A 26084-nucleotide genomic window follows, 5' to 3' on the forward strand; every position below is an offset into this window, starting at 1 on the left:
TGCAGCAAGACGATCTTTAAGGTCACTTCTCTCCTGAGCCATTCTGTGTTCCTGTAATTCTGTAACTCTGTTATTCTACGATTCTGTGATTCAGGGCAATTAACAGAATTAAACGAGCCGTTTATTTAATTCAGCATGATGAAACCTGAGCACAGCAAAGGTTTACCAGGGGGAGGGAGATCACCCTTGCTACCGCGTCGGCCTCCTCCTGCACAGGCACTGTGCCTGCGCTCCCCACGGCGCCGTGCTTCCCCCCAGGCATGCCGCGCGTAGGCTGAGACCTCCACGGACTCCCGGGCCGCCCCTCGGGGGGCAGCAGCAGCAGCAGAGCCGAGCCGTGAGGAGCCGCGGCTCCCGCCCGCCCTCCAGGGGAGCGCTGCCAGCGCGCACGGCGCTCCGCTCCGCCGGCTTGGCCTCGCCGGCTGCCGTAGCGGGGCTGGCGGGGCCGGGGCCGCCCGCGGGACTTCCGTGCTGCTGTGGCCGGGCCGCGCCGCTCGGGGCCCGCCATGGCGCAGCACGGCCCCAGCGTCACGCTGTCCCTCACGCTGCCCATCACCTGCCACATCTGCCTGGGCAAGGTAACGCCGCCGCCGCCGCCGCCGCTCCCGGCCCCCGCGGGCCGGCGATGGGTGCAGGGGGCAGGGAGGTCCGGCCGGTGGCGGCAGCTCAGGGGCCCCGCCGCGCCTCGACGCTCTGACCCTCGCCGGGGTTGTGTCCTTTGAGGCTCCGTGCGGGGAAGGAAATTTGTGTGCGGCCCGTTCCCGGCAGTGGCCGAGGCTTGCTGGCACCCTCGGGATGTTGGGAAGCGCGCGTTGTCCCGGCGGGAGCGGCCCGGGAGGTGTTGAATGGGCCGGGGGGGGACCCAGGTACGCGAGTGTGCAGCTGCCCAGGTGCCGGTGCTGAGGTTTGGGCGTTTCTCCCCGTACCAATAGGATACTCTATTATAAAATGCTCGGGGAGCTTGTGTTTGAGTGTGGTGCTGTGTCGCGGAGGACGAATGAAACAAAGAGGGGGTGTGTAAGCAAAGAGATTTAAAAAGTGTTGAGCAAAACTGCAGCAGTCTGGAGAAAAAGTTTCCGTTTCCTCTCTCTGACCCTTTCTCAGTTCCTTTCTCTTCTCCCTCGGGAAGCAGAGGGCTCTTGCTAGCCTGGTCTTCTCTAAAAGCCCCAGAGCTAATTTCATGGCTGTCACTAATTGCTTCTCGAATTCTTTGCGCATTCCTTACTACTCTTTTTTTTTCTCCCTCGTTTTCTTTTCTTAAAGCTCAACAATAATTACAAGGGTAGACGTAGCCTTTTATGTTTGTACTCTGGCATTTATCGTCTGGTTTGTTTCTAACTCACCTGGCCTTTAGTCCCAGACCTTCTCTGTTTAGGGTGATAACAAAAGAGCAGGCACATTTGATGTGTGAAGTAGGTGTGGAGCACTGGTAGTGAAAGTAGTCAGACGTCTCTCTTTTTTTAGCCTCATAGTTCTAACAGTGTGTTTCTTTTAGAAACCGTGTTTACTCATTTCTTCGCTTTTTTTGTGGAAGCTGAGTAAGACTTTCTGGCTGTTATCCTGTTACTTTTCTTTTTCTGTTTATCTGTCTAATGGAAATGGAGGAGGACCCAAGTGTACTCTATATGTAATGCAGCGTGAATACCTTTCACTCTGCAAAAAGTGGAAAGAATGACAGGAGGAGACTGAAATCAAATTGACAAAGATGTATGCTATTTGAATCCATTCCTAGTTACTTTCTGATCTAAGCACTTAACAGTTTGGTTAGGTATTCATTCATATCTTGCTATAAAGCCACTGCGTTATTCCGAGCCACTATTTCATACTTTCACTTCCTTTTTAGATGTTCCTGCATTTGTACTGGAAGAGGCTTCCACCCTCTTCCTTGCTGTCTTGCCCTGAGATAATACATTAACATATATGAATGAATTGTGAATCCATTGGTGATGCATGTAATAAAGATATTTGAATGCTTTCATTTTTAGGCATGTAAATCTGTTTAAATTTTGGCAAATCTGACAGCTCTGACTGCCCTTTCTTTTTGATAGACATCTTTGTCTCTACCTTGGAAGTTCATTGAAAAACTTCACCAGAAAAACTGATTTTCTTAGGATCAAGGTTTGAGGAAGGAATTTGTTTAGCTTGAATTAGGGAAAAAATCTTGTCAGTTTTTACTATCTTTTGGGGGAAGCAGGGAGTATCATGGATGGTTGACATAATCTGATACGTCCATGGTTTGTAGCATAGACTTCAAATCAAGTGAAAGGCCGACCCTAAACTCAGAATGTATGTCTTGCTACCCCTGTAAAATTTGCAAAGGTCTGATTACAAGATACGAACTATTCACTGAGCATTATGGTAAGAGGATGAAAAAGGAGATATTGCAGAGAAATTCTTTCAATGAGTTGGCCGCTCATTGTTTTTAATGGAGCTGAAATCTTGGGCAGCAGGGACATATATTAGCCCATTTTGTTGATGTGAGCAATGTCAAAAAGTATGTTGGCAAGATGTGCAATGACCATTTAAAAATAAGAGTGAATTGCTTGGATCTATTTCATGTTTGTTACCTGAATGTTCTTTTGGTACACTCTTGGCTGTGTACACTAACATATCTGTATTTTTAATTAAATAGTAGATCAGGAGCCATCTGCTTCAGACTGTTTTACTTGTCCCAGGATGTCTGAAGATCTCTCTTGTTGGTTTTGGTGTCAACAGGTTGCTTGGGCTCAAGACACAGTTCTGTGTTTGTTGAGACAGTGTAGGATGTCTGGGGATTGGTTCACTGGTGTGTCTCTGATTTTCCATGTGCCTGCTCCTCCATTAGTGCTGCCTGAAGGCCCAGAAGTGCCTTCAAAGTGAAGTAGATGAGTACAGGATTGGATGTGGATCTGCATAGGAATAGCATTCTGTTGGAGGGAAAAATTAGGAACTTGTTCAAAATCACCAAGCTGATCAAGCCTTCTGAAATAAACTGTAGTCTTTCTAGACATTATGGTCAATGAATGAACTGGAACTGTGCTGTAATTCAAGTAAAATGCTTTTTTAGTAATAGATATGTCCTGATCCCCCACCCCCTGGGCTTGTCACAATTAGTGGGAAGGGCAGTGGCACCACCAGCCATGGTGTGACATTTCAATAGCAGCTTTTGCTGTCCTGGTGTGCCTTGCTTTGTGTGGATCCTGAGCCAACTAAAGTGTAAAACCCCAGCCCTGAAATGAAACTTATAAAGATGTGTAAATCAGAAGCACTGTACCCTGGAGAGTAATAAATGTGACTTACTATTTTGCTAGAGATATGGAGTAATCATTCATGTGCAAGAAGTGTGCTTCAGTGTCAGGTTTGGGGTAACTGAGGGTCTCCTGCTCCCTGGGGGGAAAACTTGCACTCATGAAACATCTTTTCCTGTTTGGATTATTTTATGTTATTCTGCTCTGTATCTTTTCATCACCATCCATATAACTATGTCAGGCTGCTTCAGAGTAAGAAAGAAGTATGGCTAGAGAAAAAGTCTTTTTTTTTCCCCTGCTAGCTGCAGGTGGGAAGGCTCTTTTTCTTATAAAAGAAAGCAATAGCTAATAGGAATTTTTAAATTACAAATAATGGAAATTTTTATTGTAATATTTAAATGTTTCCAAAACATTGGTGCGTTAATGCTTGCAATAATCACAAAAAAGTCTTCTTAATTAGAGGTGAAAGTTCAGTCTCTCTTCGTTCATACTTTCAGTGACTTGAGTTTCTGTTTATGTATAGATACTTCCTTGGACTCTCAGGATTATCATATTGGAGGTCTTAAAAATTTTGTGGATCCTGTAAGGTAACAGAGGCATAGAGAGTGAATTGGAGAAGAAGGTGACAGATCTGGGCCTTAATTCATATCCATGAATATTTCAGTGGTTAAACAGTTGGGGTTTAGCTCGTGCAATGCTGATCATATGGGTACAATGGCTACAGGACACGTCTGGTCTTCTGGCCCAAGTGGTTACTGACTGTCCTTTCCAGGTGCTTGCTTCTCTCTGCCAACATTTCATTTTTCATTTTTAGTTTTACTACTTTACTAACAGAATGAAAGAGGAATATCTTAAAAATTATGAGAAACTTCATTTAAAGATGAAGATTCTCTTGAACTTGGGTTTTAAGTGCAGTACAGTAGAATTTACAACAATATATATTCTGACATTTCTGTGTCTAAAGATACATTTCTTCGAAAAAGATTGGAGTGAAGGAAAAACAATTATTTGAAGACCCCTAACACAAATACTAATGTTAACAAGTAAGAGATTTGGGAGTGTGTATTACCGTAAGCTGTAGCAAACTGCAGTAAGGCATAAAGGCTTTTTCTTCTTCGTCATATTTGGTCCCTCTATGCACATTTACTTTCAAACAGGGTTTATAGTTAAATGACAGGAGAGAATAGTGCATTGTCATTAATATTTTCTAAAAGTTTGTTTACCGTGCTGTTTTGGAAGGGGAGGGAAAGCTTGAAAGAGTCTGTGTCTGGTTGGAATATTTAATCCTTCAGTTAGCTGCCCCATTCTTGGCTAATGACTTATTTAGTAGCAATGCATATCTAGCAGGAGACTTGAATTAGTGATTGCTGGTTCACATTTCAGCTCTGTGGTTTTGGCCCTGATCCTTTTAAAAGCTGCTTTCCATGAAGCTGATTTTCTGCAGGCTAAAGTTAATCTGTAACACTTTATGTTGCAATGATACCTCTTCCACGGCACAGTGTTGGCTGGTGCCAGTAGAGATCCCTCCATGCCTCACTTTTGAAAAGGCACCCACTTTGGTTGTGTTCTGCCTTGGGAGGAGAATGCATTTCGCTGGAGTGGCTTGCTGTAGTTCATGAAGGTTGTGGGGTAAAGTAAAGGTGCTGCTGCCCTTCCGGTTATTAATAAGCTCTTGCAGACAAGGACCTTATTTCTGCAGAAATTGTTATAGCTTTGATGCCTTTAATAAGAGCGAAATCTGGTGCTGTGAGTCAGGAGATTGCTCCTAGCTAGCCCTGCAAAACAACAGTGTCACTTGCCTGCAAGGCCAGACTTGCGCTGAGATGGGGTTGTGCATTTTTTATTTTGTTACTTGAAAGAGTTTTAAGATATTCATAGTCTGTTTGTTTTTTTTTCTTTTTATTTCCTCTTTAATGCTAAAAGGTCCGTCATCCAGTTATCTGTGTGAACAACCATGTTTTCTGTTCCATTTGTATTGAAGTGTGGCTGAAGAACAATAATCAGTGCCCAGCTTGCAGGATTCCCATCACACCTGAAAATCCCTGCAAGGAGATTATAGGTAAGGACAAGTTTAGGCTTTGAAATAACTTTCTGGTATTTACTGCTGGAGGAGATTACTTTGAGTCCAGAGATGCCTGGATACCTTTTCTTCTGTGTGTTTTTTACCAACATCTAAGGAAGAATTAACTGAATCTTTAACCTTGTAGCTATTAGGGATGTTACTGGAATGTTCCAAAGACATTATGTATATTAATGGCTAGATTATCCAAACACAATAAGTACCCAATGGCTCTAATCATTGTTTTTAAATTTTGGTTTGATGGTGCCTTTAACTGAAAAAAATGCATTAAAAATGCATTCTCACCTATACACTGCAACCTGTTCACCTAAGAGACCAGCAATTAGCTGAGAAGTAGTGTACTTCACTCCAGAATCTTGAATGAGTATGTGGGGTTTTTTTACTTGTTGTTTATTTGTTTTGTTTTATTTATCACTTCCTCCTTTTCTTTTTTATTTTTAAGAAAATTACTCTTAGCACAGAAATAAGATGAAGCTACAGCAACTGCATGAGGCTCTTAACTTTCCCAGAGTTAGGAAATACTGCAGTCTTTATTTGACATAAAATATCAGCCCTGCTATTTCATTCTAAGAGGGAAAAAATTACCTGAATAATCTCACTTTAAAACCTTACAGTAACTTGTACTAATTAAATGTATGCTTGATACCCTGCCCCTTTCCTTCAGCTCTGTTTTATTGGTATGGTCTTAAATAACATAGGATTCTGTTAAGGAAAAAAATAGTTGAAAAATGTAAAATTTTCTTCCTGCTGTTAATCAAGATTTTGACTTCTAAACATTACTAGTTTAGAAGTCAATTTGAACCTGTTCTGAAAGTGAAAGGACTTTAAATCTTCCATGGTAGCCAATTGGTCCAATATTAGATGGATTTGTAGTTGATAATATGAAAAGTTGTATAAGGTGGATTACTAGTATTGAATTGACTGAAAAGGAAACAGTATCAGTGCTTCTTTCATCCTATTGTTGCTTTAGGAGGAACAAGTGAAAGTGATACTATATTTAGTCCAACAGTCAGAAAACACCTACGTAAAACAAGACTTGAATTGCTCCACAAAGAATATGAGGTAAGGACAAGGGGAAGTGTTGTGACTTTCCAGATGAACTGCAGCTGTTAAACTATAACATACAAATGGTCCTTTTGCTTTGAGTCCTGCAGGTTTTAATTTGAGTAAAGGTGTATACTGTATCTACCTGAAACTCAGTTGCATTAAAACGCCACCTTTTGACTAAGGTTACAAGAGAGCATTTGCTGGTGCTTGAAGTGGTCCCACTGAAGCCATAGTAATAGTCTTTCTAGACACCAGGTAGCCAAGTACAGCCAATTCTTTAGTTTTCTGGGAATTTGACACCCAGGTGGTATGGCAGCGTTTTCTTGATGCGTATTAGGTGTAGGGAACTTTTTGGTTTGTCTTCAATACAGACACAGACATTTTCTGAAATAATTCCCTCAGAGAATTGCTCAGAGAGACTAAATTCTGTCTTAAAGAATACTGCTCACTGTAACCTTCTGGTGTAGGTTAATTTTTAGCGTTATTGTTTTTTTGTTTTCTGAAAGTGAGTAAATGCTTGAAAGTAGAGCTGAATGCTCCAATCTCCTGCTAGAAGAATGCTGTCTTGGGAAGAAGATGGAAAGCTGTTAATAAGGAATGTGCTTAGTTTTTTTTCTCAGCTGTTGTTTCCTCAGTAGCAGCAGTGTGAAGACATCACATATTTTTGAAGAAAACCTAGAGAGGAGAATGAGGGAGAGGAAATGGACTCTCCCTATATCCTTAACACTGGGGAAGTAAGAGCTATCTTTTATGACAAGCTTGCCCATAGCTCAGGTCTTTTAGTCTCTCTGAGAGAAGGAATAAGGAAAAGACACTTCCTGCCTTTCTGTGGAATCGACTTGAAATTCATACAGCTATTCCTAGGATAACATAAATTTCTTCTAAAAAAACGCTTATTTTAACATGGTTGTTTCCGTGCTGTGGGCAGAGGCAGGCATAATTATTTGTGAAAATATGCCTTGGATTTATGTAAATGCTGTACATGGCCTCCTTAAGTAGTATTACCATTAACAACTCATACACTTGAATTGGTAAACAGTGTAGAAGAAATGTTTTCAGGATAAATTATTTCTTTTATCCCTTTAACAAGAGGCTTTGGAAGGTTTTTGCTTCCCTGTGGCTTCAGACTGTTACAGCTAGGAGCTTTGTTCTTTACTTTTTGAGATTCTTCTGTAAGATGTTGCTGCTTTGGTGTAGCTAGAGTGGCCTTTTCCAGGCAGTGTTCTGCCTGTTTTGAATTTGGAGACTTTCAGCATCCCAACATGTGACGTTTCAGAATAATATGAGAGAAACACTCTTAAATAACAGAAAATGAGTCAGCAGAGGACGACCTTAAGAACACTCTTGATACAGGAAATCCTCCCACAGAGTGCCCTAATAATAGATTCATGTTGCTGAATGCTTTGAAGCTTTTGGTCTGCTCAACAGTTTGTTCATGGTCCTTTATGTAGTCAAGGGATTCCCTGCACTAAAACCTTCAATATGCTTGAGTGTGCAGGTTGATTAAAATCCTGCCTAAAGCACAGTACATAAGCATACTCAGATATATGTGTAAGTGAAGGCATGCATCTGGGCTTGCCAGAACCCGTGTTTCTAAAGTGCTATGGGAACTTGCCAGTATTATTTAATTAATCTCACAAATTATTTTAACTCCTCTGAATTTCTGACAACTTTAGGATGAAATAGAATCCCTGCAAAAAGAAGTAGAAGATCTGAGAGGTAAAAACCTCAGTTTACAGATACAGCTGAAATCTCTTCTGGATCCTGTGGCATCAGCTTTGTCTTGCCAAAATGAGGAAACTAGCCAGTCAGCGAATGAAGCAAGTACCAGTGGCCCAGAAGCCCCAGAGGAATGGAGCAAAAAGCTGAAAACTGCCAATGATATGTGTGAAAAACTGATGGATAATGTGGACAAGCTAAGGGAGGTAATAAATGTAACAAACACATTTCTTCAGCTATTGTGTAGTGTAACTGTTTTGTGTTAGTTAAATGGGAGTAAGAGCTACCGTGACCTTCAGGTACTTCATAGATCTAGAAGAAGGAGGAAAAAAATTGAATTCCAGTGACTGTTGGTGTATCATAGTATTTCCATATAGCCCTTGCAAGTGTCAGATGTTATTGCTTGTTCTAGTGAGTCCTGTATGTGACTCTTATTCAACTCCTCTGTCACTCTATGACTGGGTAATTGGATTATAGTAGCACTTGTCGACAGTATTGATGACCAGATTTTTCAGGCTTGCAATAATCTATATAATATATCTATTTTGCAACATTCAGTGGGCAAACACAGTGCAGTTGGCTAAGGCAGATTTTGCACTATTGCACCCTGCTAGCCGATATTTTTGGTGCAATTTGCTGAGGCAGAGTAACTTGACCCTTTGACTGAAAATAGACAAGCTTCAGCATTTTATGACCAGAATATCCTTTACTGGAAACCTGCAGACTTTTTATACATCTTGATGTAATACAGAAGTAAATCTGATACTGCAGAAGCAAGGATGAAGGAGATAGGCATGTGAAAAAAACTCTAAATAAAAGTATCTTGCAAAATATATCTGCAGGCACAAACATTGATGAAGAGTGAAATTTCAGGTTAATTTGAAATCAAGGTAGAAAAAACTGGACTTGTATTTATTCAAAATGCTGCCTTGATTTCTTCTATTAGCAATACTGGGTCACTTCCTGCAAAACTGAAGTGTGGGGCATTTAGGACTTCTTTTTAAAAGTTTTTAGCATTTATAGTGTTCACACTTTTTCTGTGCTATAGACTCAGACGCACACATTGTGCTGTTCTGCCATTTTGTTAATGTGACTTCTAGGACCCCAGGAGCTTCAGATTCACTTGTAGATGGCAAAATAGGATTCACAGCAAGAAGTTCTTGTCTGCCTATATTTTTGTTAGATTTCTTTTCATTGAGTTAAACTGTACTGCCTCATTTTCTTATTTTTTCTTTTTCTTTTGGGATGACTAAGTTTTTACCTTTTTCCCTAGGTAAGTAAAAAGAACACTGTAACAGGAACTGAAGAAGGGGTTTGCTTGGATATTTTTTCAGTATAACTTTAGCCTTAGCAAGAAAAGAGATTTAAGTGTATGAAATCTCTGAATTTGGTGAAGAGTTAGAAAAAAATAGAGGCTTAAGGTTTAGGGAAGAATTCTTAAACTGTTGTCATAGAATCATTCAGGTTGGAAAAGACCTTTAAGATCATTGAGTCCGACACTTTTTTCCCATCTGTTCCCTGTACAACAGCTGCTCAATTCCATAAGTACAAGTATCTAAAGTCAGTTGGCTCTGGCAGACCTTGTCTCACTTGTCAGTGTGCACTGCCCATTCCTATTCTGAACAGCAAGACATCTTTCCCATGCACACACTGTCTGGAACCAGAAACCTTCTCCCTGAAAGTACCTGACCCAGGAGTTTCAACCAGACAGCACTTCCCAGTTAGAGAAGATCCCTCAATAAATGTGGTTGTCACCACTTTCTTTTTCAAAACTTCAAAATCAGGAAATAGCAACCACCTTTATCATTTAATGTTCTAGAGCAGACAAATATAGGGATGCCCAAATAATGCCCATTATTACTTTGAGTGGAGTCATAAAAGCTATGAGAGTGGTGAAACAAACTCCATGGGAGAAAGCCTAGACTAAGTACACTCATTAAAAATGCAGTTACATGAACTCATTGATGTAGACATTGTGCTGTAAGTGGGGGTCCCTTGCAGATTACTGACTTGGAGGGTAGAGCACTAGAAGGAGGAGGACAGAAGGAGGACACCAGAGGGGTTCAGTCCCACCTCGCCATGTGCCACATGGATGCCTTGCCTATCAGTACTACACAAGTAATGAAATTTTTTACTTTATTATGCAGCTGGGGGAACTGTGTTTTTGGAAAGACAGAAAGGGCTTGGCCATGTTGTCAAATGGTTTGATGATGCTTTGGAACTGAGCACTCCTGAATTCTCATTCATTGCTTTCAGGATAGTTTTTAGTGCTTTTATTTTTTAAATACCGAGTAGTTGACACTCAGCCCGGGGCTCACCCTTCCCTTCTTTAACACAAGGCTCTAGTTATTCTTTCTGTACTTAGGAATATTGTGATGTTGGGGATAGGGTGTGTTTATATTTTTCTGCTCCATTGCTCCTCCCCCTCACCTGGAAAGGTTGCTAGGGATATTTGTATGAGCATTTAAAGTCCTCTGCCTCTCTTCTTTCACTGTTTGATGCTTCTGAATAAGTACATTTCACTCTGAGCCCAACTGCATAGCTCTTTCTTCATATCTAGCTCTAGATCATACTTTTATTATGCAGTGGAAGCATTATCTAATTGAGGCTATGAATTACGAGTCCTGGACTGGTGGTGCTGTTTTTAGCATAGGGAGATTGAGCAGACTCTAGGAGGTGCAAAGAGTGTATTCTGCTTGTTAGGATAGTGGCATTCATTGTTCTGAAACATGGTGGCAGGGAAATTTCTCTCTATATGAAGTGTATTGTTAACAAGGGTGTCTGCTGAACTGAGAAGAAGAATTGACCTCAATTCAAGGAGTAAGAATGGTTGTGAATCAGGAATCTTAATCAGAATGTCTTGGAAGTGAAGAAAGACTGCAAATAGCTTGTCGTAATGGATTTACATCCACAGGATAACTATGCTTTAAAAACAAGCCAAAAACCCACAAAGTAATCTTGCTCTAATTTGGAATGGAGGAAGCTGTTCAACATTAGTTTTGCTGATACCTGCACATTGTAATGTTAATGTACTTAACGTATTTAGTCATGTGGAAAAAAAAACATGGAATTGCCATTAGGACATCTCCTTAATGACTTTCTGTGCTAACTAACATAGCTGTGTTTATTTCCCTAGATAGGACACTTGCTATGTATTTTGGGAATATAAATAAAAAATGTCTGTTCGCTATTCAGTTTTGCAAACCATTTCCCATGGTGATTTTTAAGTGGTGTCCCTGTCTGAAGGCTGTTTCCTGCCTGCACATTTCTAGTTCTGTCTCTTTAAAAAGGCGAAACAGCTTGTCCTATAAATATTAGAAGTCATTTCTGTTTTACTGTATACTTATTTTTTTCCTTTTCTTTTCCTTAGGCAAATAAGAAACTGAGCATGGAAAACAATAGCCTTTTAAGAGAGAATTTGCGACTAAAAGCTGAAGTTGATAGTAGATCACCCCAAAAGTATGTGAATATTTTAAAAGCTACTATCTTTTATTTATAGACTGTTCAACTGTTGTAGGCCTGTTTAACCTAAAACTGTGGTGGTGTACATGGTATCGCATATGTGTCTTCAGGTAGACTTTGGAATTTTTATCCTCATGGACTTAGGTGAAAAATGAAACTTACAAAATAGCAGCAAGTGGGTGAGAAATGCAACTTAGAGAATCACAGCAAGTCCACAGTCAAGGAACATGACTTAACTACAAGTGCTGTTCCTTTGTTACGTGGCCAGGATGGAAGTATTGGGTTTGTATTGAAACACTGGATTTGTGTCTGAGCAACATATGCAGAATTGAGCTTCTGCAGCATGAGAACATTCTCAGAACTGATATTTGTGTTTAATACTCTGTTTTAAACAGTTATAACACCAACAACAACAGCCTCAAAAAGCAAAAACTTCACCATAATCATTAGAGCTGTGTTCTAAGGTACCTCTTCTTGGGAGTACTTTGTGAAGCAATATATTGATATTTTTAAAGTTCTTTTCCTTTCTTTCCTTGGTTTTCTACCTTTCTTCTCTCGTTTGTTTAGATATTAAAAAGCTAATAGCTATATTGGCCAAAGGTTTTTACAGAGCTTTTGAGGAAGGGGATTGGGAGGCACCTGTGTGATGTGAAAAGAAAGCTCTCTGGATTTTGTTCTAGTTCTAGCAACACACCTGCTGGAAGAGAAAATTCATCCTTGTAGAAGAGCTTGCTTGCCACATTGCTTGTTATTAGAGACAGTAGGAAAGAAGATGCATGATCCTTGTGCTGTGGATACATGAAAGCACATTGTGCCCTGAAGACCCCTAATAAGATAGAGCCCTGTTTAAGGGCTTGGCAGTGGCTTTTATGGCATGATGTATCTTTTCCCATAAGACTCAATAGTGAGTTGGCAAGGATGGCAAACTTTAAAAGTAAATAGATATAACTAAATAAATCCTAGAAAAGAAAATCTAGAAGAGACAAGGTAATATAAATTGATTTTTACTTTTCTGATATCAGCTAAACTCCCCAGTGGAGACAATTTCTCTTTCTTCCCATGCCTTGTGTGTGCTTTACCGTGGTTGCCTAAAACAATAGCCTGTCACTTTCTGCTTTAGAAGCCCAGATATAGCCAAATACTATTATAAATTGGATGGTGTCAGGGTCTGTCTTGCAATCCAGATGCCCACTAGATTGGCCTGTCTGTGTCTCTGCTATTATTTTTTATTATTATTTTTTAGTCTCCTGAGCAAATATCACATCCTGCTTGCCTATTGGGAATTTTCTTTGGCCTGTGATAACTCTAGAGCGGTGCATGGGATTTAGGACATTAATTGAATCAGACTTAAACTGGGCTAGGAACAGTTCAAACACTTCTGGAGTTTGTATTTCTGTACCTGATTCTGCTATATTGAGTTTTGCCTTTGCTTTGAGCCCAGCGTGTGCTACAAGAATTTAAGTACATGTGAGGTAAAACTTGTCCTGAAAAAAACCCTTCAGCTCATTAAATTTAGCAATTTTGATTCATCCAGCCTATACCCATTCATTCTTCATCACATCTTAAAGATTGAATTTGTCCAGGTCTTCTAGATACTTTTGACTTGAGAGAAAAAGTAAGCTTGTGTTTATTTGGTTTTGCTCTGCACTCAAGAATCACCAGTGTTTATGGCTTTCTGAAGTCATAATGCTTAGAACTGATACTAGACTACAAGAAGTCTTGGTAGCACTAACTAGAGCAGAAAAACTGTCTTCTGTCCTCTAAAACATCATGTATCAATATCTTGCAATACCTTTTTTGTTGTTTCCTTTTACATGACACTTCTAGTACAATGGCCAATACCAGTTCTGCCAAATTGCTATTTAAAAAGCTACATTCCTTCCTCATTTTACATTTGTGCTTTTAGTGTCCCCTTTCAAAGTGTGGGATTTAGGTTGATGTTTTGATGCATATCAAACTCTATTCTTTCAAATCCCAGGCACATCCTTCAGATGGTGAGAAATCACTCCTATCTTAATGTTGTTAGCATAATTTTTAAATTAACTTTCATCCTTGTGGTCATTAGTCTGGTCAATATCCAGATCAGACCTAACATCAAGACATTTTCTAAATATTCTTTCAGCTCTGATGGCAAACTTTGATAATATTTAAAGGGTCCTTCAGCCAGGCTTAACACTTTGAACAGGGCTTGGAATAGATGGGGTTTTTAACATGCCTATAAAATCAGAATTGAAAGCATAGGTATCAGAGCCCAACAATGTCACTAGAATTAAACTTGTGTGCAAGTACATAGATTTGCAAGTATAGTTGTTCCTGTGTGCTTTTTTCAGAAGTTTTCAGGAGGTAATTTTTGCAAAAGCGTCTGAGTAGGTCTCTATTGTAATTCAAAATAGCTACTGAATTGGATTTTTGTAATTTAGTGTCACCACTGTTGTTTCATTTTTCATATATTCTTTAGCTTCAGTTTCTCAGGTGCGGATTCATGCTTAAACAAATAAGTACCTAAATAAAACTGGTATCAAAATATTTTGTAAAGGTTTTGTCGGTGTTCAGTCCCTGTATATCCCAACTGTAGTTCATTTTGTGCATGATGACATTGGAGCTAAATAGCTCAACATAAATTGTTTTAGTGGACTTTGCTTTACAGAAGAGGGAACACTAATGGCAGGTGAATGATCCCTTTGTAACACAGACTCTACTTCTTACATCACAGGGAAAAGTATAATTAGTCTCTTCAGTGGTCAATAAAAAACTTTCCTTTTATCATAAACTTGGATTGTTTTTCCTTTGTTCTTATCCATTAAAACCTGCTGAAAAATGTCATGTATGTCAATATAATCAATATTTCAGCCATGTCAGGAATTTTTATACATTTTTTAAACTGATGATGTTGATTTATTGATTGGATTTTTATTTTTTTTCCTGAAAATATTTTTGAGACTAGACCTTCATCAGAATACCAGACCATCATATAGTTGGGACACAGGTCTGAAAGGCAAATGAGGGTAAGTTTCTAGCTCTGATTCTTGCCAAAGACCTGCATTAGTCCTCCATTTCTCAGGCAAATCAGACTGATTTGTGGTTGTTGTTTGTTCTTTCTTTACCTTTTCTCCTGATGAATTTTCAGCAACTTCCACTTTCACAATATAGAACAAAAAAACTTCTGAACTTAAGTTTTGCAGGATAATAAAGCCCTATTACTTCCAGCTCTACTTGAAATAGAAAGCCGTTAGGTCTGTTGGCAGGGCACAGTGGATCTAAAAGCCTTTTTGGCAAAGGGATGTTTGCTTTTTACCTGAAGGAAAATAACTAGCAAGTCCATCTACTCCAGGGTATAGTGTATTTTATGAATGGTTAGATTCAAATTGGTTTGAACCAGACTTCTAGGCTTCCTAGGAGTCTTTTCCCTAAATATTTAATTCCTTCTGCCAGTTAAAATCCCAGTCTGAGAAACTATCTGTAACATGCATAAAATTGTTGCATTATCTTTTTTCTCTGGTTTTGCAAGTTGTTTTATTGTTGCAGTTTAAGGAGGGAGGAGCAGTTCTTCAGTTTTACTGTTTATCTTGTCTAGATTTGTGGCTTCGGGTACACTGAAATCTAAACCTGTTGAGCTGTTGATTTTCTTCGTCATTCTTTATAACATTAAATTGGTACCTAACTCAAATATTTCTGCACATACCAGACTACAAAATTCAATCTGCACTTCACCAGACCTATAAATAGGCTTCTAAAAACCCATATCCAGAGGGTAAGAACATTTGCTGTCTTCTCTGATAGAAAACTGGGCTGTGGTCTCACCTGTCTGCAAGTTTGCTGGTCCAGAGGAGTGACTGTTTTTGAAGACTAGCTGCAGTGTGGCCTTAAAAGTTAAGTAGAGGAAAGTAGCATGTAAATAGCCTTCAAATGAGCTCTGAGTTCTTGAGTCATAGCATTAAATCCTAAGAAAGTGCCCACTTCAGGCATGAGGATCTAAACCTTGGCCAGATGGGTAAGGACATTCAGATCACACTCTGGTTTTGTCAGGTTTCCAGGAGGATTGGGGTTTTTTTTGGTAGTTCTGAAATAATTCTTTATAGCTTTTGCTATTTGCTGACCCTGCTGATAATCTGCCTTTCTTACATGGAAAATCAATGATTCACTGATAGATGTTACAATGCTTGGAGAGGCTTTGGATATTTGTCTAAATTCAGCCAATCCCCTTCATGAAAGTGGACGCTCATTTCAAAGAATGAACCTGACTTGTCTGTTCCCAGTGGACTGTATGTCTTGACTTTTTGTGGGTTTGGGGTTTTTTTACTTGCTAGGAATAGGCCCTCATCTAGCAGTAATGCTTTTTTAATTCTGATGTCTATGCAAATATGACACACTTTTAAGATAGTTGTATGAAACCTGGGATGTTGCCAAGATGTCTCTGCAGATCACCTTTCATAGGTGATATAGAGGGGAATTGCAGAACTGGTACAGCTGGTAAATGATACCACCAAAGAACTGTAGAAACTAGTAGTTCTTTCTGCGGGTGTGTTCTTGAATTTCCTCCCTTTCTTCCCATCTAACTGCAGAACCGAAGGGAAAATGTGCATCTAAATGATGGGGCTGGATTTGGTTGTACTCTCTGGCATTGCCCTTATGTCCAAACTCTAATAAGCCCTGAGTGTACCTTGTCATTTTCCATTTTTCACCCTTTGTTTCCTTTGGAGGATGCATCCTGAACTGCAGGGTGGTCCCCAGCCTGGGCCGTCAGGTGATTAGAACTGGAGAGTCAATTTCCATAGCACCCTTGCAGCCCCAGTCTTGGGGACGTGGTTATACAAGAAAACTGTCCATTGCAGCTGCTTGCTATCCAGAAAGAGAAAGTTTGTTTGAGGTTGTGTGGTTTTGAACTGACTCAAGGGCTCAACCAGACAGATGTGCTGCAGTTAGTGGTCACTGATGTATAAAATAAAACCTTAAAACTGAATTTACAGAACTGATAGGTAAGAAGAGAAGGAAGAAACAACTGAATAATTTTTTCTTCAACTTCACAAACAGTTTCTAAATGGACTTCTTCAGAAGTTGTTGTGGTTTAACCCCCGGCAGTAACTTAAACCCCACACAGCCTCTCACTCCTTCCCCTCTCGGGGTAGAGAAGTGGAGAAGTAAAAGGGAAAAAACACATGGGTTGAGGTAAAGACAGTTCAGTAGGGAAAGAAAAGCTGTGCACAAGCAAAGCAAACTAAGGAATTTATTCACCGCTTCCCACAGACAGACTGATGTTCAAATGTCTCCAGGAAAGCAGGTCTCCATCTGTGCCTAACAGTGACTTCAGGAAACAAACACTGTCACTCAGAATATCCCACCTTTACTTCTTCTTTTCCCAGCTTTTTACTCTAAGCATAATGAGTTAATGGTCTGGAATATCCCTTTGGCGTGTTGGGATAAGCTGCCCCAGCTGTGTCCCTCCCCAACTTCTTGTGCACCCCCAGCCTTCTCACTGGTGGATTAGGAGGCAGAAGATGCCTTGTAAGAGCTGCACAGGAGTTGTTGTTGAACTGCACAGGAGCTGTTGTTGAACTGCACAGAAGCTGTAAGTTGTTCTTACAACTGCACTATTGTAAGAACAGCACAGGAGTAACTAATACCTCCCTGTGTTATCAGCATTGTTTCCATCACATGTGCAAAACATAGTTCCATAGTAGCTACTGTGAAGAAAAGTAACTGTATCCCAGATAAAATCAGGATAGGAGTACTCAAACATAACTGAGGGAGCAGTTGTGGAATAATGCAAAGGAGAGTGACTCCAGCAATGTTGTTATTCTTGCTCACTATAGGTGAGAGATGACTGCAGCTTTCTGATTGGTGTCAGGTTAGAAGCATGCTGTACAAGCAAAAGGACTCTGACTGAGGAAAGGTCCTGAAATATGAACTTGGAATGTTCATCTAGACATCCAGTGTCAATTCAGACACTATAACATATACTCTGCCATTCCTGGGGCTGGTAGCTGTGATACAGGGTCTGTAGATTCATCCTTCCAGAGTGATAAGTGGGGCCAGCAGTCATGTAAAAGACTTAAGGTGATGTAAAATATTGTTAGGTGTCTGTGTTAAGGATCCAAATCCCGCTTGAAATGTGTTCCTGTTCACTTTATGAGTGATGATTTTGTTTTTCTGGGCTTACGGTTTTCTATACAAAGGATGTTCTTGAAATGCAGTGAGATCCAAAGTCATAGTTTCAGTGATACAACTAAAGAACAAGACCCTAAGACTCAGAAGTCTGTCCATGTGTGAGAATATGGCTTTCCTTTTGGTATATGTGTGCTCTTTACCACATGTATACTAAAAACCTTAACTTCTACCAAAGAATTCATCACCTTGTTACCAAGTGTGAAATAATTCAAATATTTCAGGAAATATATAATTTATCTAGATTTAAGGTGAATCTTAAATTTATTTTCATGTAACTGTATTGCATTCTGTTGTTACTGTCATAAGACCATAATTTTTTGGCTATAGCAAGGCTCACTGTATATCTGGAGGGGAAAAAAAAGGAAAAATGTCTTACAAGTGGCTTGGTTTGAAGAGATTGGGAGATTCTGGTTTCTTTAACCAAAATATGAATGTTTTCAAACTCTCTTCTGGCTTCCTAGATCAGTCACTAAAGTACCTGTATCTGAAGTAATTGGCTGTCTTAAAAATCTGTGTCCTTGAAACTTTAGGAAATAAATGCATGGAAGTCTTTAAGCAGGAACAGAAAGCAAGTACTGTTCTAATGCCTAACTGCGAAAGTAACTTTGTAGGCAGCTTGTCATATGTTACATTTCTGAAAACCAAAATTCCCAAGCACATCCCTCTGCAACAATTAACATATTAGTGATGCTATTTGCCTTTGAACAACATACTGTATTTTTTTAACCTGAGGACACTTGTTATAAAAGTTACACTTGAGAATACAGTGCTTCCTCATAAGCAAATCTCAGGCTGTCACTAATGCTATTTGCATTAAATAAACATATTACACCATTCTTCCATTAAAAAGGAATTACCAGGTATGCATATAAATGTAAACATGTTTTCATTTTTATGTCAGCATGTCTGTTAGAGGAGACTCTAGAAAATCTTCCTTGCTTTACAAAAGCATTTTTCCCTCTCTGTCACTTGGCTATTCAGTTAAATTGTATTTTTGTGTCATCTTTCTGTCTTTTATTAGGGAATGTAGGGTTTGCTCCTGTAAGACTATGTGAATAAGTCTGTTAGAGAAAGGCAAAATAAATACCTCGATCACCTTAGGAAGTGGGAAAGCTCTTGCTTGGGCCCTGCTGTGCCACAGTGACTCCGTCTGTATCAAACTAAAATCTGTGTTCCTTTAACTGGAGGAGAAAATAAACCAAAATATGTGTTTAGGGATGCTCATTTCATGTAACCCCCTTCCCCTGAAAATATAATGGAAACGTTCTTGAGCTGTGATTCTTCTTTTACCTAGTTTCATAGAGGAGAGAGAAAGTCTTCTATGCCTTTTTTCCTGTTTCCATCTTATGTACAGCTAGAAATGGACCAACTGCTTTAAGCAGTTGGGAAGACTTGTTTTCCAGAGAGCAAGCAAATGAAAAATTGTCTGTCTTCTTTTTTTATGAACATGAAGATAACTGGGTAGAGGTCCTGTGGGGTGAATGGGTCCTTGCCTCCATCAAGTCACAGTCCAGCTATCTTCTTTTGGGGAAAAAAGAAATCTTACTAAATACGAAATTTCTACATTGGCATTTCTTGTCTACAAGGAAGTGAATGGTACACACCAAAACTGTATGAAGCTTAGGCTGCTCTAATTTAAAAAGTGGTCGGCTAGCTGTGACAGAAGTGACTTAGACTGTTCTGTAAATCTTATCCATCACTGAACCATCTACACCAAAGTCTTCAGAGTTCTTTAAATATGCAGAAGCAGTTGAGCAGTGAAACATATCAGTAGATCTGGTCACGTCTGCCCAGTTTTTGGGGCCTTATGATAGCCCTTATTGCTTTCCCCAGCTGTCCAGTTAATTGTACTGCAGTTGTCAGCATACAGCAGCTTCCTGCTGCTTCGAGCTCACAACTTGAAGAAGCAAAATATGGTTTGATTGTTTGCTGGAAATGCATGCGTGTATCCATGGCTGTTTTGCCAGCATAGTTGAAGGCCACAGATAGCCACCTTCAGATTTCATCGATCCAAGGGTTGCAGTGAGAGCATTTTTTGAAGAGGTGAGCTGATGGAATGGGGAAAATGGAATGGAAATTCAGTGTGACTCTGAGGGCGGGACAGGCAGACAAACAAAGAAGAACATAGAAATTTCAGGCAGTGTTTAAGCTGAAAGAGTAACTAGAAACCTGTGCTGTAACACGGAGCTGCAAGATGGAAAATGGAAATTCAGTATAAGTCCACATACAGAATTGTTCTTTCTTTGTTATATAAAACCTTGTTTGTCAGAGTCTCAGGGTGGCTGCAGATCCTTCCCTCCTTTCTAATAATATCAGAACTTTAATTGTTTTTTCTTTCTGTAAGTTGAAAGCCTTGGATGGAGCAGGGAATTCCCTGGTGCGCACCTGTCAATGACAGGTTAGAATTAGGGCATATAGCTGAAACTTTCACCTGCCTCTGGGGAAGGTCAGTCTTGAAAGCTGGTGGAGGATGAGGGGAAGGCGAGTCTGTACCTTGGACGTTGAAAATGTGCTCAGGCTGGAAACCCCATGAGCAGACAACTTTCACAAACCACAAGCAGCAGATTTTTGTATTGTAGTTAAGACAGAAATCAGATTGTTCTGGTTGTAAAGCTCAGAAAAGCAAGTAACTCAAAGTAAGTGGATATGCCATCCACAGGATGGGTGAGGAAAAGCTGTATATCTAACAGGAACATAATTGAAATTGTCTATGTAAGTATTTAAACCACCTCAAAGGACTAATGCAATTTCAGCATTTCATATCAGCATTTTGTTTTTGACAAGGTGACATTGTGAAAGAAATGTATTGTAAAACACTGCTGTACTGTAGGAAAATGATTGAATGTAAATATTTCAAGATGTGGACCACTGTTCAAATGTTATCATAAATCTTTGCCATTGTTTTAGGGGATAATTCTTCATGCATATTTGAGTTGAATTGATAGAACCAGCCCCTGGAAGGGTAATCTGCTTGTTATTGCCTTGCTACCACTAATACTTTAATTTTGTCTTTTCATGTATCTCCTCCACCTGTATGTTATTTGTGATGATTTCAGTATTTTTTTTCATAAGTAGCAGAAAGAAGTTCTGACTTTTGTTTTCAAATTAATAGAGTGTTTAATAGCTTCATTCTGTCTTGAAATGAGCTTGCAAACCTTCACAAGAATGTCTTTTTCCAGCTTAATATTTTCTTTCTTTTTTACTTATTGCAGGTTTGGTAGGTTTACAGTAGCTGCACTTCATTCCAAAGTGGAACAAAGTGAACGTGAAATGAACCGTCTGAAAAAAGCACTGGAAAGAAGTGATAAGTACATAGAAGAAATAGAGTGTCAGCTCTTACAGCTGAAAAAGGCAGGCAAAGGAAGCCAGACTGTGAGTGCTGTTAGTGAGAGAGGGCTTTCCGCACATGCTGAAGGAGGTGGGAGCAGTGAAGATACAACATGTTTGAAAACCCAGGCTGAGGAGAAAAAGGCTTTGAATACCAGTCAGAATCCTGACAGTCTTGAGCAGCTGGCAAGTGGTGGAAATTGTTTAGGCTCTTCTAGTCAAGACAGCTTGAACAGCTCAAATACCCAGTGTGCCCCAAAGAAAGAACTATTTCCAGGATGTCACAGGGTTCTCCTGGATGAAAATAGTACAAATATGGATGCCTGCTTAGAAGACCAGTGGAATAAAATTGAGGAATGCACCCCATACAAAGATGAAGAGCTTTATGATCTTCCACCACCGTGCACTCCTTTTCTGTCTCTCAGTCGCCTTCAATTGAACACTCCTGATGGAAAAGAAAATGCAAGAAAACCATCAACATTCCTGAGAAAACTGAAATTTGAAGGGTTTCATGACACTTCAGATGATTGCAACAAAGATTCTTCCGAGCACAGCACAAGCAGCTGTAATAGTGAAAAGAAGCTGAACTGTTTTACTGCAGAAAAAACAGGGGTTTGGAGCACCTGCCCAACAAATTTTGCTGAGAACTTAGATTTTGATGGATCAGAGCAAAATTCAGTAGCTGGTCAGTCAGATGAGACAACAGCAAAGTCCAGTGATAAAACAAGTTCTTGCTTACCTAAGAGGTTGCATACTCTCTGCTCTTCTGAAATGAACCGCACAAGAACCTCTAGCGAGGCCTCTATGGATGCTGCCTACCTTGATAAGATTTCTGAGTTGGACTCAATGATGTCCGAGTCAGACAACAGCAAGAGCCCGTGCTATAATTTCAAATCCTCTGATCTTGATGGTTCTTCAAAGTCAACAGAGTGCGCTAAACTTCTGAATGGAACAGAGAAGAATCTGGAAGAGATGAATGAGGAGCAGAGTATGAAGGGCCCAGAGACAAGTGATCTGGTAGCTGACAGAACTGGCTGGAAACCTGCTATGTTTTCCAACCTCTCCCCATCTGACGTAGATATGAATGATCACTTTCCACTGTTTACAGGTCAAAATGTAGTGGCTACTGATGCCAAACCTACAAACTCTTTATTTCAAAGGGACTTTTCCCCAAATGTACTGTTCAGTAACTCACAAAGGTTATTTGAGGAACAAAAGTTTGGTTCATGTTTTTTAAAGATGTCGTCTGATCTTCAAAGTCAGATTAATCCTCCTTGGGTGTCTTCCTTTACAGCTGAAAGGAAAAATAAAAATGTCAGTCAGTCAACCAAGAGGAAAATTCAAAACAGCCTTTCCAGTGCTAGTCCATCAAAAACCACCAAAAACTGATTCTGCTTAGGAAATCAAACGTGGCTCAAAGTTGTAAACCTGCAAATGTTTAATATTTACAGGTGGACTTAATTTTTAATGACTTCCCTGTAGTTCTGATCCTGTCATTTTCGACTATGTGAGAACTGAACATTCGCCTGCCCATTGCAAGCTCTTTTCCAAGGAAGAACCAGTCCAGATTCTTTTGACTGGGCATTTTATTTACCTGGGGGCTTGGGAGTTTTTGATGCTCTTTAAGTTATCAGATTACATGCTCTTCCAATTGTGAGTGCAGCTAATGGCTCCTTGACAGTTCTAAGTGGTCTTGTCAAATTAGTCATTTATGTAAGAATTAGTTTTAAAGGTTACATTTCCCATTCCTAAAGATTACATTTTGTGCATGTAAGGCAGCTAGTGGCCATATATCCTATGGATTCATGAAATTGCTATAAATTGATGCCAGTTTTGCCATAAAACCTGCCTCCCAGAGGAAATGTTTCTGCTTAGACTATTTCATAGTACTGTACTGTACTGAAACTCTTGTTTTAAGTGCGTGTAAGGTAGCAGCTCCTTTCTTTTCAGGGTCACAGCACTTCAGTTAGAAAGCATCACTTTTAACACTGTAATTATGGCTTGTCTCTTTTTGAAGTTAAGCACAATTTTTAATTTAGTGCCCAAAAATCATTGTTATTCTAAATGTGTTTAGTATGCCTGTATAGACCATAAAAATGGGTTTGTATGCTAATGATTTGTTTACCTAATGTGCACTGAACATCTTACATTAATACTGTACCATTTTACATTAATACTGCATGCTTTTCTATGTGAATTGAATAAAACATGTTATAAGCACTGTAATCCTTCATGTTGCCTCAAATATTGAATTAGAAAAAAAAAAGGGGGAACTTTTTTTCCCCCTAATTTGGAAAATGCATATCTAAGTTTTGTAAAGCATAAACCTAAACTTATTCACAAAAAAAACCTTTAAATCTCCCTTCCTCCTCCTTGTTAGACACAGTACCATTCCAGTGTCAGCATCGATGCAGTTGATGGAAATGGTTTTCAGCCTCTCTGGAGGTGACTCTTCCAGAAAGTATTGCACAGGTCAACATAATGTGATGGCCTGCTACAGGCAGGAGACCTAATTAAACAGCAGAGCAAAATTGGTTTCTTTGCATTATTGTGTTTTAAGTTCTTTTTAAGGCCATATTTAATTACAAGATGCAGAGGGGTTTTTTTTTATATAGAACTCTGATGGCATTTCTTAGAAACAGATGTCCAGATGTCCTCGCTTCATCAATACCTATGATATGAAAAATCCATATGCTGCCCTTTGTCCCTTTGAAAAGGGTGATAGCCACTTGGAAAATTTCAATGGACTGGCTCATCTTGTAGAGTTAGGTTCTGTAAGCTGTTTGAACAAGAACTACACCTCCCATTGTAATGTGAGCGTGCATTTGTGCAATTGCTGTGTTCATTCTGAACTGGGACTTTTCTTTTTTGAGCTTTACCAAAAAATCATCATTCAAGCCATGCATGCAAGGACTGTTTCGTGGTGACAGGCAGGATGGCATTGTACTTGCATACACTGCTTTCAGTATACCACTTGAATTTCTAATCTTCACAGAAAAATCTAGTTGTTCAATTTTAATATATATTTCAGAAATTAGGGAGCTCTCAAAACCGACTAAGTTATCTGTTACTTGATTTGGCAAGTTTTACTAAGAGTCAAAAAAATGCTGCCTTGCTTCAAGTCTTTGGGAGAAGAGACAAAGACTTTATTAAAACATCCTTGTGTTGCAGAGCAATCACAAACACACAGTAAGTGCTGTGTGTTGCAGGTTTGTTTCATTGTGGTGCGGGGGCAGTGAATTTATGGCCTTCATTTTACACTGATTTTTCATGTTTCACTTCCACTTACAGAGGCATGAATACAACTGGTGTCATGCCTGAAATCAAACTAGAATAAAGGCGTTTTGTTATGTTACTCATCCTTTGAGTACGAACACCACATACAGGCGTGCTTTTCAATACAGATGTTTTGACCACATGTGTCTTGCAGCTTGAATGGATAGAGGAGCCAAGCCTAAGGTTAAAAAGGTTTCATTCCTCTTGGCTTAAAATTTGGTAGTGTGATCAGTGCCATATCAACTCCAAAATTTCAACTAAAAGTAATGACTGGGGTTTCTTCAAGTATAAATTTCTCAGCTGTACATGGGGTTTCAGTTCTCCAGGCTGTGTTCTGTCGCTGCCTTGCTTGCCTGATCTCGTTCTGCACTTGATAAACTGGCCTAAACTAGAGGTCATTGCTGCTATTTTTTCATGGTAGTTACCTAGTTATGTGGTAATGTAGAACTGGAATACACAAGATCTACTACTTTACTATTAGAATTTTTATTGAGACAATAGACATTTCCAAGTGATGTACAGATGAGATTTATTATGTCTAATGATATTTAATAACTCATAAAATTTTTACTTCATCTAGTAATACCTACTGTACTAAATACAACACAGTTTGCAGATTTTAACATGAGAATGTTCCCCAGGACTTTAAGGAGCTCAGGGAAGTGAGTTTGCTACCAATCTAAGTTTGTTGTTAGTGAAATGTTTTGGGTTATTTGTAAGACCAGGAGTGCTAAAGTCAAGTTTTTACTTGGTTATCCTGAGTTATCCACACAAAGTCTGGCAAGTGACCTGCTTATCCACCATTCCCTATAGGCCTTATTTCTGCTTGGTATTTCTTCCTCAGGTGAGGGGCTACCAGAATAGCTCTGCCTACGAGCACCAGACACAAACTTGGGCTATGTTTGGCTTTAAATGTGCTCTGCTGTCTCTTCTTGAAGAACCTTTAAAAAGGCGGCAAGGAGCACAATGCACAGTTTCTATATGCAGTACAAGGTGTGCTAACTTGGTCTCTCATCCTTAAACCTTCTTCATTTCTCACCTTTTTCCCTCACCCAATAATGCCCTTTCAAGGCAGTTTAAACTGAGTGTGATCCTGATTCTTGCGCAGCATCCAAGTCATGCCTCTGACTCCCACCAACTGTGGGCTTGAAATACAGCCCTTACACACCTTTTTCGTGCTGTGGTTATGGTTAAAGTTTTGCAAACTGTGGACAACCCTTCCTTGCTACTTTTTGGCATAAGCGCATCCCCGTGTAAATGGACTAAGGCTTCTACACTTTTTCCTTCCCAAGTTTGAACCAGGGAAAAGGAGCTCTGAGGTAACTCAATATGCAGGTTTGTGGTTATTCCAAGGATTGCCCCTCTGGCTACTAATCCATGTCCAGCCCTTCCTGCACCTTGATCCCTTGCAGCAGTCCTCTGCTGCTGTGACAAGCCACCTGCTTGTCAGGCCTGGCCTAAAGGCTTGGCCTGGCTCTCCTGCCTTTGTGGCTCAGCATTGAGGTACTGCCTCAGTGTCCCTCAGCCCTAACAGGAAAAGCCACCTTCATTAGCTGGAGGGTGGAGGGGAAAGCTGGCATAGGAGAAAGCTTGTGTGTGCTCTGACAGCTGTGAATGTGGTGAGAGAGAACAGGAGAGTGAAACTGGGATGCAGAGCAAATGAAGCTGAGTATTCCTGGTTTTTTCAGCTTTTCTCCTAAGTAGAAAGCATTATCTCCTCCCTAAAGCTGTTATGGGCTGTGTGGGTGCTGGTTTTTAGGGAAGCTAAGAAGACAAGTAGC

General features: G+C 39.9%; 1 protein-coding gene across 1 annotated transcript; it reads left to right on the forward strand.

The window, feature by feature from the left end:
- Window positions 1-412: 412 nt before the first annotated feature.
- On the forward strand, window positions 413-23253 carry OBI1 (ORC ubiquitin ligase 1). Its single transcript, XM_030957509.1, has 6 exons — window positions 413-578; window positions 5151-5286; window positions 6278-6369; window positions 8031-8279; window positions 11444-11532; window positions 20913-23253. The coding sequence occupies exons 1-6, from the start codon at window positions 507-509 to the stop codon at window positions 22414-22416; spliced, it is 2142 nt and encodes a 713-aa protein (XP_030813369.1). The 5' UTR covers window positions 413-506; the 3' UTR covers window positions 22417-23253.
- The last annotated feature ends 2831 nt before the right edge of the window (window positions 23254-26084 follow it).

This window comes from Camarhynchus parvulus, chromosome 1, assembly GCF_901933205.1.
Source record: "Camarhynchus parvulus chromosome 1, STF_HiC, whole genome shotgun sequence".
Taxonomy (NCBI): domain Eukaryota; kingdom Metazoa; phylum Chordata; class Aves; order Passeriformes; family Thraupidae; genus Camarhynchus; species Camarhynchus parvulus.

Coding starts and splice junctions, on each gene's coding strand:
- OBI1 (XM_030957509.1), top strand. CDS start 507: ATGGCGCAGCACGGCCCCAGCGTCACGCTGTCCCTCACGCTGCCCATC. Junction 8,280..11,443: donor ATGTGGACAAGCTAAGGGAG/GTAATAAATGTA, acceptor TCTTTTCCTTAG/GCAAATAAGAAACTGAGCAT. Junction 11,533..20,912: donor GATAGTAGATCACCCCAAAA/GTATGTGAATAT, acceptor TACTTATTGCAG/GTTTGGTAGGTTTACAGTAG.